This window comes from Phycodurus eques, chromosome 1 (assembly GCF_024500275.1).
Source record: "Phycodurus eques isolate BA_2022a chromosome 1, UOR_Pequ_1.1, whole genome shotgun sequence".
In the NCBI taxonomy this organism is placed as follows: Eukaryota; Metazoa; Chordata; class Actinopteri; order Syngnathiformes; family Syngnathidae; genus Phycodurus; species Phycodurus eques.
In genome coordinates, this window is record NC_084525.1 from 18,831,680 (window position 1) to 18,845,154 (window position 13,475).

Below are 13,475 nucleotides of genomic sequence, written 5' to 3' on the forward strand. Positions count from 1 at the left end.
GAAACACAGACTATACCTTTTTTTCTTATCGACCGGGGTGCACATAACAATTGTGGTCGGGGGAAAAAAAGAGAAAGGGGAAAAAGAGAGCACCAGAGGTTGTTGCTTGGTGCTCTTTTTTTTTTGACCCACCGACCTCGCTGGATGAACTTAAATACGGAAAGGGACTGTGCAATCAGCTGATTTGGCGCTGTTCTTCTAGGGTAGCGGTCCTCAATCTTTTCTGGACAATGGGCCAGTTTCTTGTAAACACAAAAGAGCTGGGCGATATGGGGGGAAAATTATATCGTGATCATATTTTTCATATCAGTATATTGATATGATATAAAACAAATCACTATTGTTTTCAATCCTCTGAACCTTTTGATTTAAATATTTGTCTGTCAAACGTTGAACATGACATGGAACATTATACAACTGTGACAAACAAATACAATGTGGACTGTATATTCATAAACATGTATAATCTGACCATGCAAAAAGCTTGGTTTCCAAGTTTTCCAGTTCCAATTTATGCACAGGGAGTTGGTAACGAGGGTCTATTAATTTTGTCATCCACTTGAGTCCCTTATTTTCAACTGTGCCTACTGGTAGCATGTATTTTGTGATATAATAAGCTACTGCATTTGTCATACTTCTGTGTGTGTTCGATTTTTCATCATAATGCATGGTGCTAGAGAAAGTGGACTCTATGGTCTGCACAGATGTTGTTTTTGGTGGGAGGTGGGGCGGGGGGGGATTAGCCCTTACTTGGGTCTGGGATAGCAGTCTTGCATTGAGCATGCTCTAGCGGGTGGCACTTTTGCTGGTGGTAAAATAGATTGGTGGCATTCTCTGTCTTGTGTGAACGTACGCTAGACATAATTTGCAGTGAATGCTTGCAATGAGACTTTACAAAACCAAAATAACTGTCAAGACACGGACGAATGCAATCTATCGAAGTCTGTCAACTGCGTCTCGTATGTCTATTGAGGAAAAGTTATTTTACGATATGTATCTTTATCGTTTTATCGCCCAGCCCTAAAAGACATTTTTACCGACTGTCGTAGCCGCTGCACAGCTAGATTGAGACGGCCACGAGCACGCCATCTCGTTGGTACCCGCTCTGAGTTTAGCCACCATCGCCTCCCTGCAAGTTGCGCCGTTTGCGACCGAGTTTCTCTCGCCGCTCAGCTCAATTGAACTGAGAAAAGAACGAATCATTTCATAAAGTGATTCCATTCGGTACTCAAAAGATTTGTTTGTCTAAACGCGTTGTGTTTTGCATTCCAATTTACATTGTGTTTAAAAGTGTGTTTTAATAAGTTTAAATGTGTTTAAAATGTGTGCTTGTGTTAAAATTATATAAAGAAAACTTTTTCAATACGATCTGTCTTTTGCGGATTGTCATCTATTGGGTCTGGAATATATACCCGGGATACAGAGGTTCACTGCATCCTCGCTTAAATTGTGGACTACTGATAACCTTATTTAACATTTACAACAACTTAAAAATAGCCCTACTAAAAGGATCTCAATTTTAAAAGGCTATTATTATATAATTCACTACGATGCACAACGCTGCATTATTATAATGTAATATATTATAATGCTTTATCTTATTCATGCTGCTGTGCTTTTATGCAAACTAGCAAAGTTAGAAAAGCTTCAAATGTCACAGTGCCCTTCCAGTTGTCAACGTCATAGTAACCATTCAATATGCAGTTTTATAAATAAAAAATAAATAAATAAAAAAAATTGTAAAAATGGTGCAAAGAATATATATGTCTTCTTTCCGATCTGGACTGTCTTGTGTACATTTCAGAGCCCAGCAGAGCACCAGGGAGGCTGAGGGCGAAGAGCGTCTCAGCATCTACGGTGGAGGTCAGCTGGAAGCCTCTGGCCTGGACCAATAATCGCAGACGCATCTTGGGCTATGAGGTCAAAAACAGCACATGCCCACAAACACAAAAGCAATTGTACAAGCAAAATGAACAACTCCTAACTTTTTCTAGCTTTTATTAGAATACTATTTGTGCATTGGTATATTGATGAGGACAGCCATACTTAATTAATTAATTGTATTTATTTAATACACTTTACCTGTATATACTGTTTATAGCACAATATACGGTATGGCTCTTCTGTCTACATGCGGGTTATAGATGCAATATTGTGTAGTTTTTGTTGTGATGTGTGTTTTTAGTTGCAGTACTGGGGTGTAAAGGAGAAGCAGGAGGCAGCCAGTGTGATTAGGACGGTGGGAAATAAGACTTCAGTGCACATCAGGGATCTGGAGGGCAGTAGTACCTATTTGATATCCCTCCGAGGTTATAACAGTGCTGGAGTGGGTCCACAGAGCAACATTGTCAATGTCACCACCAAGAAACCTCGTAAGAACCCCTTTTATAATGTAACTGGCGAAAAGTTCTGTCCATTTGGTGTGTGCGTGCGTGCCTGCGTGTGTGTGTGTGATGTATACATGTATATGTATATTTTTTTTTATTAATTTATTTATTTATTCCCCCCCTCTGTTTCCAGGTAATGAATGTCATGTTTTATGTGGAGAGTAGGAGCAGTTCCCTTTTTTTTTTTTTTTTTTTAAATTCTATTTTAGATGACAGACAATATTAGATACCGTACATATTTCCTTCCCAGAATAAAATAGAAGAAGTTACACCAGCAAGAGCCTACTGGAAAGGTGAAACAGAGTATGAGTCTCAACCTTTATAATTCTGTCATTAAATAAAGCCAGCCTCCCAAGTCTTATCAGATAACAAATAGACCGTGACAATTAGTGAAAGAGCTGAAACAATTTACTCCGAAGGTTAGTGGCTGAAGGGAAGAGGAGTTATTGACATGCTAACGTTGTCAGCGTTTAGATGATCAGCATATTAACAATGATCGCCTTCCACAATTAAAACCAGTTCATTGTTCATTCATAGATGTATTTGTTATACCCTGCTTGAACCCTTTCTACAGCTTGTTCGACCGTATTAGTTTTCCAGCTAACAGGAGTGAAAATCTTGTACCATCCACCAATTTCTATTCTAAAATGATGACCTACATTACAACTAAGCCATTACTCTTAAGCCTAGTGCGTTTAACAGCTGTTTAGTTTATACTTTACATTTGGAATAGATAGTTGGATGGTACTCAATGTGTATTTTTGTCAAAAAGCTCAAACAAATATCACAATGGTTTTGACATTTGTCACACAATGTGTCTCGTCACCTCATCCCTCTCAAAATCAAAGCCCACCACTTCCACACCCCTTGAGTCACTGTTCAGCTGTTAATTGGAAATATCCTTCATGCTGAGTTGCTTCTTGACTTTAATGTTTATTGATTGGCTGCCTTGTTGTTTTTATCCTCTCACTACCGCCTCTTCTCCTCCCCTCTCCAACTTTCTCCCTCCCACTCTAGCACCCAGTCAGGCCCCCAACAAAATCATGTGGAACACTTCCAACTCCAAGGTCATCCTGCGCTGGGACCAAGTACACGCTCTGGACAATGAGTCTGAAGTTACGGGTTACAAGGTAATGAGTGTAAAGCCTTGCACTTTACCAACAAGAATAAACTCAACATTACTTCAATGGTAACTCAATGCAGGCAGAAGCGTAAAAACAAACAAACAAAAAAAACAGTCAAGAGACATCTCAGTGTAACGCAAGGGCAGGTAAAGAGTTGATTAGCTGGCACAGAGGGAGGGGGCGGGCCTGAGAGCAGCAAGTGAAACCAATGACAGACAGCAAATAAAACACTAACAAGGGGGATACAATTTTTTCCTATTCATATGATTATATTAGTTGAATATGAGAAGGACAACACATTGTCAGGTGACTCACTGTGACATATATGCTGAATATTTTGCTATGATTGTGGTTAGGCCTGTCACGATAATTACTGTATCGACCTGTCATTCAATAAATAAAATGAACACGATAGTTTTTCCGGACTCGATATATTGTCGTTATTGTGGCGAGCCAGCGTGCGGATCACGCAGTGGGCCGACAGAGTTGGACGGCTGAGTCATTCGCCGCTAGTTAGCTCATGGAACACCGGCAGAACGGTACAATCTTGCCGGTCGGTGTTGGCTCCGTCCAATGCTCCAAACTCCACAACCTTGCTCCGTGCGCAGCGCGTAGATTCACACAACAGAGACATTAGCTTTTCATGGCTCTATTCCGAATGGCGAAAATTTACTTCTGAACGTTTTCGCAAAAGGAATATTCCACCCCTGTGAAACCGAATGAAATTCCATTTGGATTTGTCTTGTTTATTCCAATTGAGGTTTTTATATGGAGCATTTTTATCCAGTTTGGGCTTTTAAACCAATTATTATTGGTATAGAAGGCTCCATGTAAAGCAGACTAGTCTTGCAGCTCTTTATTCTTTATTTCAGACCCAGGGAGATCCATATCACAGACTAAAGAAAAACAGTTTAATAGAGAAACAAGAAAGGAAATTAGAATCATAACAACAACAACAATAATAATAACAGCAACACTGATTTTAAAGCAATAAAATAATACAAAATAATAAGGGCGAGCCTTATGTTTCATGATTTCAGAGGCATTATAAAACAACAACATTATCATTTATCGTGATAGTTTTTGGGAAGATATATCGTCTTGAAAATTTTTTCTCGTGACAGGCCTAATTGTGGTTGTAGTTTTCAGTGGTGTGAGCTCCCAATGGGCAGTTCTGCAAATACCTTAAAGGTCCCATGACATCCAAATTCCTTTTTTTCTACTGTTTTATGCATAACATAGGTCAAAACATGGTTGTGACATGGTTTAAGTTTGACATTATGTGATTTCTCAATTAAATGCAGAAGGCAATGAACGGCATAAGGCTTGCAAAATGACCGGATCAAATTGCTGTGTGTTTGTGATGTAGTTATTTACTAATTATTTAAAAATTATCACAGTTCTGAGGACCGGGCTTCAGTCCCCGGCCCCGCCTGTGTGGAGTTTGCATGTTCTCCCCGTGCCTTCGTGGGTTTTCTCCGCGCACTCCGGTTTCCTCCCACATCCCAAAAACATGCATGGTAGGTGAATTGAAGTCTCTAAATTGCCCCTAGGTGTGAATGTGAGTGTGAATGGTTGTTTGTTTATGTGTGCCCTGCAATTGGCTGGCAACCAGTTCAGGGTGTACCCCGCCTCCTGCCCAATGATAGCTGGGATAGGCTCCAGCACTCCCGCAACCCTAGTGAGGATAAGAGGCTCAGAAAATGGATGGATGGATATTAATGAGAAATCTGGCCATCTTAATTGCCAGACGTAAAAAAACAACAACTAGAATAGCTTGAAAAATGGCACCCTGGGCATTTTAAACCCAATAAAAGGACATCAAAGATGATGAAAAAAAAATGGCATGGCACCTTTAATAACATATTCAATGACTACCTCTCTGACAAAATTGCTTAATCTTTGTAAGGGCATGTTTTTGGACACAGCTCTTGTATTAAACCACATTAGACAAGCAATTCCAAACCAGTGTACTGCGGCGCATTAGTGTGCCATGAGAGACCATCAGGTGAGCTGTGAGAAATTGTCCAATGTCACTTAATCAGTTTGAAGATTATTTAGTTACTACTTGGCTTTACAGGATCAGGATTTTTGGGGCCAATCAGCGAGTTTAAATTACTTTACTGTAATTAAATTACTTTATTGTAATTAAATTACTTCACACACACCAAAACGTTAGAGCATGATTCGACACAATGCCTCCATGTTCGCTTACAATGGTTCGTCCTAGCACTAGCTTACTAGGCTACATAACGTTTTGTTGCCTGCTTGCGAGCCGTATCGTATGAAAGGTACGTGAACATACGTCAAGCAAGCCTTAAACGAATGTCCTCTCCCGAGCACCGGTGGCCACCAACACACGTTTTTCCCCATTTTGTTCTTATAAACACATGGCGCGATCCATTGTTGTTGTCGTCACCATGGTAACGAGTGTATCTGGTCATGTTTGAGTTGACAAGATGAAGCCCAGTGATCGTAAAAAAAATGGGATGGCGTAGTATTGTAATACAATATTTTATTGCAGTTGTCTGACATTTTTGTTTTGTAGTCTTATCCAGACATTACGTGTCTGTCTCAGACGTGTTGTCTGTCCCACACCGCCGCCAGCAGTGGTCAGATATTTACAGTACTACGTCAAAAGACACGCGAAAAGGCTAAAAATAAACTATCTTTTGGATTCAAATATACTGTACATGATGGCGACGCGGAGTAAATGTCTTTTGCAGAGCCGATCAATGACATCATTGATCGGATCGGCGAGTTATGACATTAGAGCCGATCAGCATAAAATGCTAATTATCGGCCGATACCGATCAGGCCGATCAGATCGGTGTAAAGTCTAGTTACTACATATAATGTGTATTTGTTCATCTATCTATGCCAGTGGTATATATTGACAGGCAGAATTGTTAAACACTCGTCCACTAGATGGCAGAATGTACAGTCCAGCTGTGCATCCACCAGTTACCATTCATACAACAAAATACAGTAATCCCCGTGAATAGCAAAAAAATGTGACTTATTGATGCCCCACTAAATTTATTTTACAATTGCGGATATTAATAGTTTACACTCTAAAGATACGATAAACTAGTAGCCCAAAACTGTACAACATTCCCCCTTTAAAATAAATTACAGATTTATTTTTTTTTTTTTTAAATGCAGCAGAAGTCCGCCTGTGCAGGCAAATGCACAAAGACAAAGACACAAAGAAGAACCCAGTTTAAACCTATCTCCTCCCTGACATACGGTACAATGCTTGTCTCTCTGTCGAGATGAATCACTTGTACATACTTTCTGGACACCAAACTGTACTACTTTCCTGTTTAGGGAGGGATTTGGCGGCATCATTTGACATTTTAAGGTGTTACAGAAAGCGTACATACTACATGGATCTGTGAATTTTTCGTAATAATATTGTGTTCAACTAACCAGCTCCAGACTTTACACTAAGCAAATTAGTGAGTAAATTGAGACTACTAGATTATCATTATTTCAGTCTACTGTATAAACAATTTGTGCAATTTTTGTTTGGAGGTGTGTCTAGACATTTTTCTCATGTCAAATATGACCCAATAAAGGTTTTGCAGGTGTGCCTGACAAGGTTTCCAGTGATCATCACTATAACTTTCTCCTGTGTCTCTATGTTTCATTGTGCAGGAAGCAAACTGATATTGTGTTCGTCCAATAGGTGATGTACAGCCAGGACAAACACAGCCGCCCCAGTGTGGTGGAGACAAACACCACATCCTTAGAGTTGTCACTGCCGGTCAACGAGGACTACGTCATCCAGATTAAACCTTTCAGCGAAGGCGGGGAGGGCATCAGCAGTCAGCAGATTACAATCCCCAAAATAGCAGGTTGGACAGTGACCCGATACATGATACGTAAAACATGCTAACAGAACATTTCCTGTCACTGTTGCTGTTTTCGTGCTTCTCTTGTAATCCTTTAACTGGAAACATGAGATCTGAGTGTGTAGTGAGAGTTACAAATGTTAAGTGCTCATAAGAGAGCTTTGCAGTGTGTGTGGCTGTTGATCTGTAATGGATGCTTGACAGATTCTTTTTTTTTTTAAACAAAACATGACAAGAGGCCTTAAAAGTGGATCAGTTTGGAATATTGCAGAGAGAAGAGGTGCAGGGGTCAGGTTTTTGATTTGACTGCATCCTATCTAGTCAGGTTAATGATGAACACTGTATTGATTCCAAAGAAAATTCAGGTATCCCAGGTATCTTTAACTGTTTCACAAAACAAAATGCTCTTTAAGATAATATACAGTAAGTAAGTTCAAGTTCATCTCGTTACATGTCAACAGCCAGCAGTAGAAATATTATTTGCAGATTGAGAACTTGCTGTGTAAATAATGGGCTTTACTTGGAGAGCGTTATTGCTTTTTAACTTTTCTTTTTTTTTTTTTTTGCAACTTTAACTCTTTGATGTCTGGGTGCTCAAAAATTGTACGTGTCACACTAGTGACACCCAGTGGCTCAAGTAACAATTTGCATCTATAGGCTTTCTAATACTTGCACCCTCAAATAACATCCAGTACAAGGGGAAGGGCTGAATGTATTATTATTATTTATTTATTTTTTAACAAATTTTAAAAACATAATAATGCTCACTCCCATTTATCAGGGAGGCGTAGTCCTGTTGGGATTTTAAAAGAGTAGAAGATTTCTTGTAAATTCATCCATGCATCCGTTTTCTTTACCGCTTATCCTCACTTGGGTCGCGGGCTGCTGGAGCCTATCCCAGCTATCTTCGGGCGAGAGGCTGGGTACACCCTGAATCGGTCGCCAGCCAATCGCAGGGCACATAGAAACAAACAACCATTCGCACACACATTCACACTGACGGGCAATTTTAGAGTCTTCAATCAACCGACCACGCATGTTTTTGGGATGTGGGAGGAAACCGGAGTGCCCGGCCAAAACCCAAGCAGGCACGGGGAGAACATGCAAACTCCACACAGGCGGGGCCGGGATTTGAACCCCAGTCCCCAGAACTGTGACGCAGATGTGCTAACCAGTCCTCCATTGTGCCGGCATTTCTTGTAAATGTCCTTTGGAAATTCAGCTGGGTAATTTTGAAAAGATATACTAAAGCGTCAATAGCAACATTTTGTTTTGTCATTAGTAGACATCCATTCAAAATCCATCCATCCATTTTCCGTACTGCTTATCCTCACTAGGGTCGCGAGCGTGCTTGAGTTTATCCCAGCTGAGTCTGGGCGAGAGGCGGGGTACAGCCTGAACTGGTCGCCAGCCAATTGCAGGGCACATATAAACAAGCAAGAGTCTTAGAGTCTTTAATTAACCTACCACGGATGTTTGTGGGATGTGGGAGGAAACCGGAGTACGTGGAGAAAACCCACGCAGGCACAGGGAGAACATGCAAACTCCACACAGGTGAGGCCGGATTTGATCCCTGGTTCTCAGAACTGTGAGGGAGATGTGCTAACACCATGCGGGTTCCATGCAAAATAATACAACACATTTTTTGTAAGTAGAGACTTTTCACATTTTATAATAAATATTTTAATGTACAGTCAATTCCGTCATTGAAGAACCAAAACATGTAAGTTGAGTTAAATGTTACTGATCCCCCCCGACCCAACCCATTCAAACATTAGTGAAAATGCACCCCTCCCTCCTCGCCCCATCCAAAATTACCAACAAAGTCCCAATCGAAATGTTAAATGATAAAAGACCCCCTCTGTTTAAAGTCTGGGTTCGACAAATTGTGCATGTGATGGAGGAATGCACGATGTATGGAGGGAGTGTGCAGTAGTGCATTAAGCAGTGCGCTACGTGTATTTGATTGAGAAATCAAATAGCATGGAATCTGGTTGTTTTAAAATATGAATGATGCAAAAATGTATTCCTCCCATTCCCAGCAACATTTAAGTTTGGTATTACGAGTCAAACTTCAATTCTGTAAATTCCTAATTTATTACCATTAAGTCCAATTAATTCTCATGGAAACATTCCAACTATGAAAATTCATGGTATATTTAGAGCTGTTTCTAAATGTTTTATCAAGTTATTTATCTACAAGGGGCAAACTTTTAGTAAGAACTCTCAGTTTGATGTAAACTCCAACCAGCAAACTAAACAAAACCTCTTACAGTATAAATCAAAACAGAGGATTTTTATCTTTGAACATCTCTTGTTATAACTCCTGTATTAGATTTATTTGATGTAGAGGTGCCCCTAATCAAAACTGAGGATTTTTATCTTTGAACATCTCTTGTTATAACTCCTGTATTAGATTTATTTGATGTAGAGGTGCTCCTAATGTTGAGTGGACAAATGTTCCATCCTATATGTGTTTGTGTTTTTTTTATTAAGGCTCCATCGCCACGGGGGCCTCAGTGTCTTCATCACTTCCTGTGGCCAACCTTGCCGTGCTCATCCTCACAGCCAGGACCGTGCTATGACCGACGTTTGCAGGAAGTCAGCGCTGCAGTCTAACATCAAGAGAATGAGCAGGGCAAAGGCGAGAGGCCAGGGAGCCTTGTCTTCATTTTCACCTGCTTCCCACCTGGCTGTGCCGTTTGTTCTCTTCTAGCTGCGAAGATTGCCTTGTGAAGAAAGCACTTCATCCCTTGTTAAGAAGTTATTTAAAGGAACTGGTCCTTTAAGAAGTGGCGCTTATGTGACAGGAATTGACCTGCAGTCTTCCTGGATTTTTTTTGTTTTGTTGTTGTTGTTTCCTCACTTCTAATATATGGATAGTGTCATGGATCGGAGGTTGTGTACTTGTGGACTTTTCCCAAATTTTCTTTCTGGCGTATGGGGACAAGAAGCGCTTTTATAAGAAATACAGAAACAAGTGACGTTCTAGTTAAGCGCTGTTGAAGACAAAATTCCTCTTGCTCCATGTAGACTGTGTTTTGGAACACACACACAAAAAAAAAAAGAATAGTTGCTGATTCCGGGCGAAACAAGTGAGCCTATTGCTTTGCTTTGCCATTAACTCCAATTTGGGACCTCTGTGACTTTACCTGGATCTTATTGATGCTTTTATGTTTTCAGTCTGCATCCCATCAGCCATAAAACAGACTGTAACCAAAGTTGTGATTCATAGACATGACAAGGCCAAACCTGCTGATGTTGTGAGCGCTAGTGAATCAATGTCTTACCTTCCTCATCCATGTTTCCTCCTCACCAAGTGCATAATGGTGGCACGCTGAGAGTTGTACACTCGATGTATGGAATCCTCAGGTCCCAATTGAGCCTTAAGTCTTCTAATTAGGATCTGTGCTGTTGTGATTAGTCAACATTTCCGTTCATTTATACTCCCTCGTTTTTTCACGTCGTATGTATGTTCTGCGTACTTTGGGGCAATGTGGGCTCAAACAATACAGCTTTCTCCTGTCTTTCATCGTGAGAAACAGATCTTTCTGATTTACTTCGAGAGGATGGATTATTTGTCATTTGCTGTTATCGGATTGGGATTGGCAAATTTGCCAGATGTTTGGATGGTTCAACAAGCTTTTAATAAACATGATGCCGTTTTCCTCCTTAGTTGCTGCTTCTTAACTAATGAGAATGGTCTCAAAATGTAAGCGATGCTGTCCTGTTCTTTATATAGCCAGAACTGTCTTGAAGCTGCATTCAAGACCTTCAACTCTTTTCTCTGCACAGGACCTTAAATGGAAATAAATCTCTTCTTGAACTAGACTAATTGGAGAGTCCTGCATGAATGTGCAATATTTTCTGGACGTTTGCTTAAAACATAATTAATAGAAATGAACATTTTCCAAATATCCCCAAAATGTGTATTTTAATGATACTCTGTATTTCTTTTCATACAACATCCAACAGGCCATGTGATCAATCTCTAGTACTGATTCATGTAATCTGTAGACCTGTTTTATAATGTATTTTTTTTAAATATTTATTTTTATTTCTTTGGTACGCCACTTTTTCTCAAAGGGAAAGTATTTTTTCAGTTTTCTGTGTATATTTTGACACCTGTCCTATTTTATTTGATTTTTTATATTTAATATATTTATTTAATTATTATCCTATTTCGTATTATAACAACTTTAAATTGCAATTTAATCGCAAGAAAGTGGTGTGTTTTGTGCCATTTCTGAATGTAATTGGACGTGGTATTTACATATGCAGTATTGTTTTGAGTCAGTGATCATATTTTAATATATAGCCTTGGGCAATGCATTTACATGATCAGGAATGTAATTTTGAATCGCATTTCACACCCTCAAAGAATACTATAGCAAACCTATGGCGCGTGTTTCGTATTCCGGCCACGAGAACCTTTGATTCACCCAACCATGCAATTCTAAAAATAGAAAAAAAGTTGCCCACCATTGCTGTACAGCAGGAGTGTCTAATGTAGTGGTTATAATTGTCTTCAGGCAGCCAGTTATAACTGTGAAAACACATTAATGGATAATCAATCAGAGTGTAACTGTACACCAAAAATGATGATTCGGTTCGGTTCACATTGGGCAAAGTTAGGGGAAAGAAGAAAAAAATGCTAATGTTTTGTTTGAGCAGGAACATATTTAATGACATTTAAAATGAATGATAAACACCTTAAGTGTTTTCTTTTCGATGAAAGATACAGACAAGTAAATTATTATGCTCTAAAAATGTTTTATTGCTTTGGCTCCATCTGAAGACACTGGGAGAGATTTAAATGTTATTGGGAGTTGGCTTTGTATGTGAGTTATTTTTTTAAACATGGCTAGCCATGATGTTTGCTAGCCAGAAACGGAGCTGCACTGTTTGTTTACAGAATGGGCGTGTGACTGGAGTGTGCGGCCCCCCTCTGTCACTTAAGTATGTTGTGTGGGAATGGTAATTATCACCCCAACATATTTGATCAATTTATCATACTTTTATGGCAAGTTTCGAAGAAGAATTGTGGAAAGCCTTCACAGGCCAGCTAAAATGATGCAGGGGGCCATATCTGCAAACTCAACTCCACAACAATCAGAAATTTGGCAGATAGTCAACAATTCTTCAAAAATGACGCTTCAAGCTTTTCACTGCCAGTCCCAGTTGAAGTGGATTTTCAAACGAAACATAAAACAGACATTTACGCATTGCATTCAAAACAACCAAACAACTTTGCTTAAGGAACAACCCGCTAGCTTAATGCTAACGTATAATGTAAAACGCTGTAGACGGCCTAACAATTAGCATCGATAGTCTTGGCCTGTTAACCCGTTAAGCAACGGATGTTTGAACTCAAATGGTGGAGCAATACATGTAGACAGACAGTGTAACAATGCTCATGGCCATAAAATATTTTTACACTGCAAAAAATGCCCAATATTATTGTACATTACTGAGTCACTGAGTAGTGGTGACGCTTTTTAGTTTGTGTCTGTAGGACTGCATTATACTGCCCCCGGTGGCCAATGCAGGCACACTGGAAGGTGCGTCATAATGAATGACCAGCGTGGAACACGGAATAGCTGACTTCCTTTGTATACCATGCTAACGAGCATAACGTGGATTGATACTATGATCGTTTGAAGCCAAACTTGTTAAAATGTATTTCTTTATGGCTGGTGTTGTCAAACAAAAGTTAAATACATACATATCATTTATCTATACAAATATGAGCCGTAAACTTGAATGAAGTCTAAACTTGGTCTATTGTCATCTTTGGTGGCTCTGTGGTGACATCTTTAGTTGACGTCGATGTTTAAAGTTCCAACAGGTGGTTTGAAACCGTCTCCTTCCCCATTCACCCGAGGGAGGAGGAAGTGCTTTTACCTGGTTTGCCGAATGCGGAAGTAGGTTGTGCATTTATACATGATCGAATTATTAAATCCTGATGTACAAACTGATGAATTCTTTACATTCTATTTAATTATGTTATGACTTTGTTTTCATAAAGTGTAGAGTCCTATTTTCCCTATTAAAAAACATATTACAAAAATTGTTGTTGTTGTTTTAAGTGCGGCTGGAAAAGATGA

At 39.6% G+C, this 13,475-nt stretch overlaps 1 protein-coding gene across 2 annotated transcripts in view; it reads left to right on the forward strand.

Annotated features, from left to right (window-relative positions):
- The window catches only part of cntn3a.1 (contactin 3a, tandem duplicate 1), a 124,232-nt gene extending 110,832 nt beyond the window's left edge, over positions 1-13,400 (forward strand). For both annotated transcript variants that reach the window (XM_061681658.1, XM_061681667.1), the window contains 5 exons: positions 1,805-1,920; positions 2,186-2,372; positions 3,405-3,517; positions 7,203-7,371; positions 9,865-13,400. In XM_061681658.1, coding sequence (XP_061537642.1) covers positions 1,805-1,920; positions 2,186-2,372; positions 3,405-3,517; positions 7,203-7,371; positions 9,865-9,953 — 674 coding nt within the window. In that variant the 3' untranslated portion in view covers positions 9,954-13,400. The remainder of the gene's footprint in view (positions 1-1,804; positions 1,921-2,185; positions 2,373-3,404; positions 3,518-7,202; positions 7,372-9,864) is intronic.
- Positions 13,401-13,475: the final 75 nt, after the last annotated feature.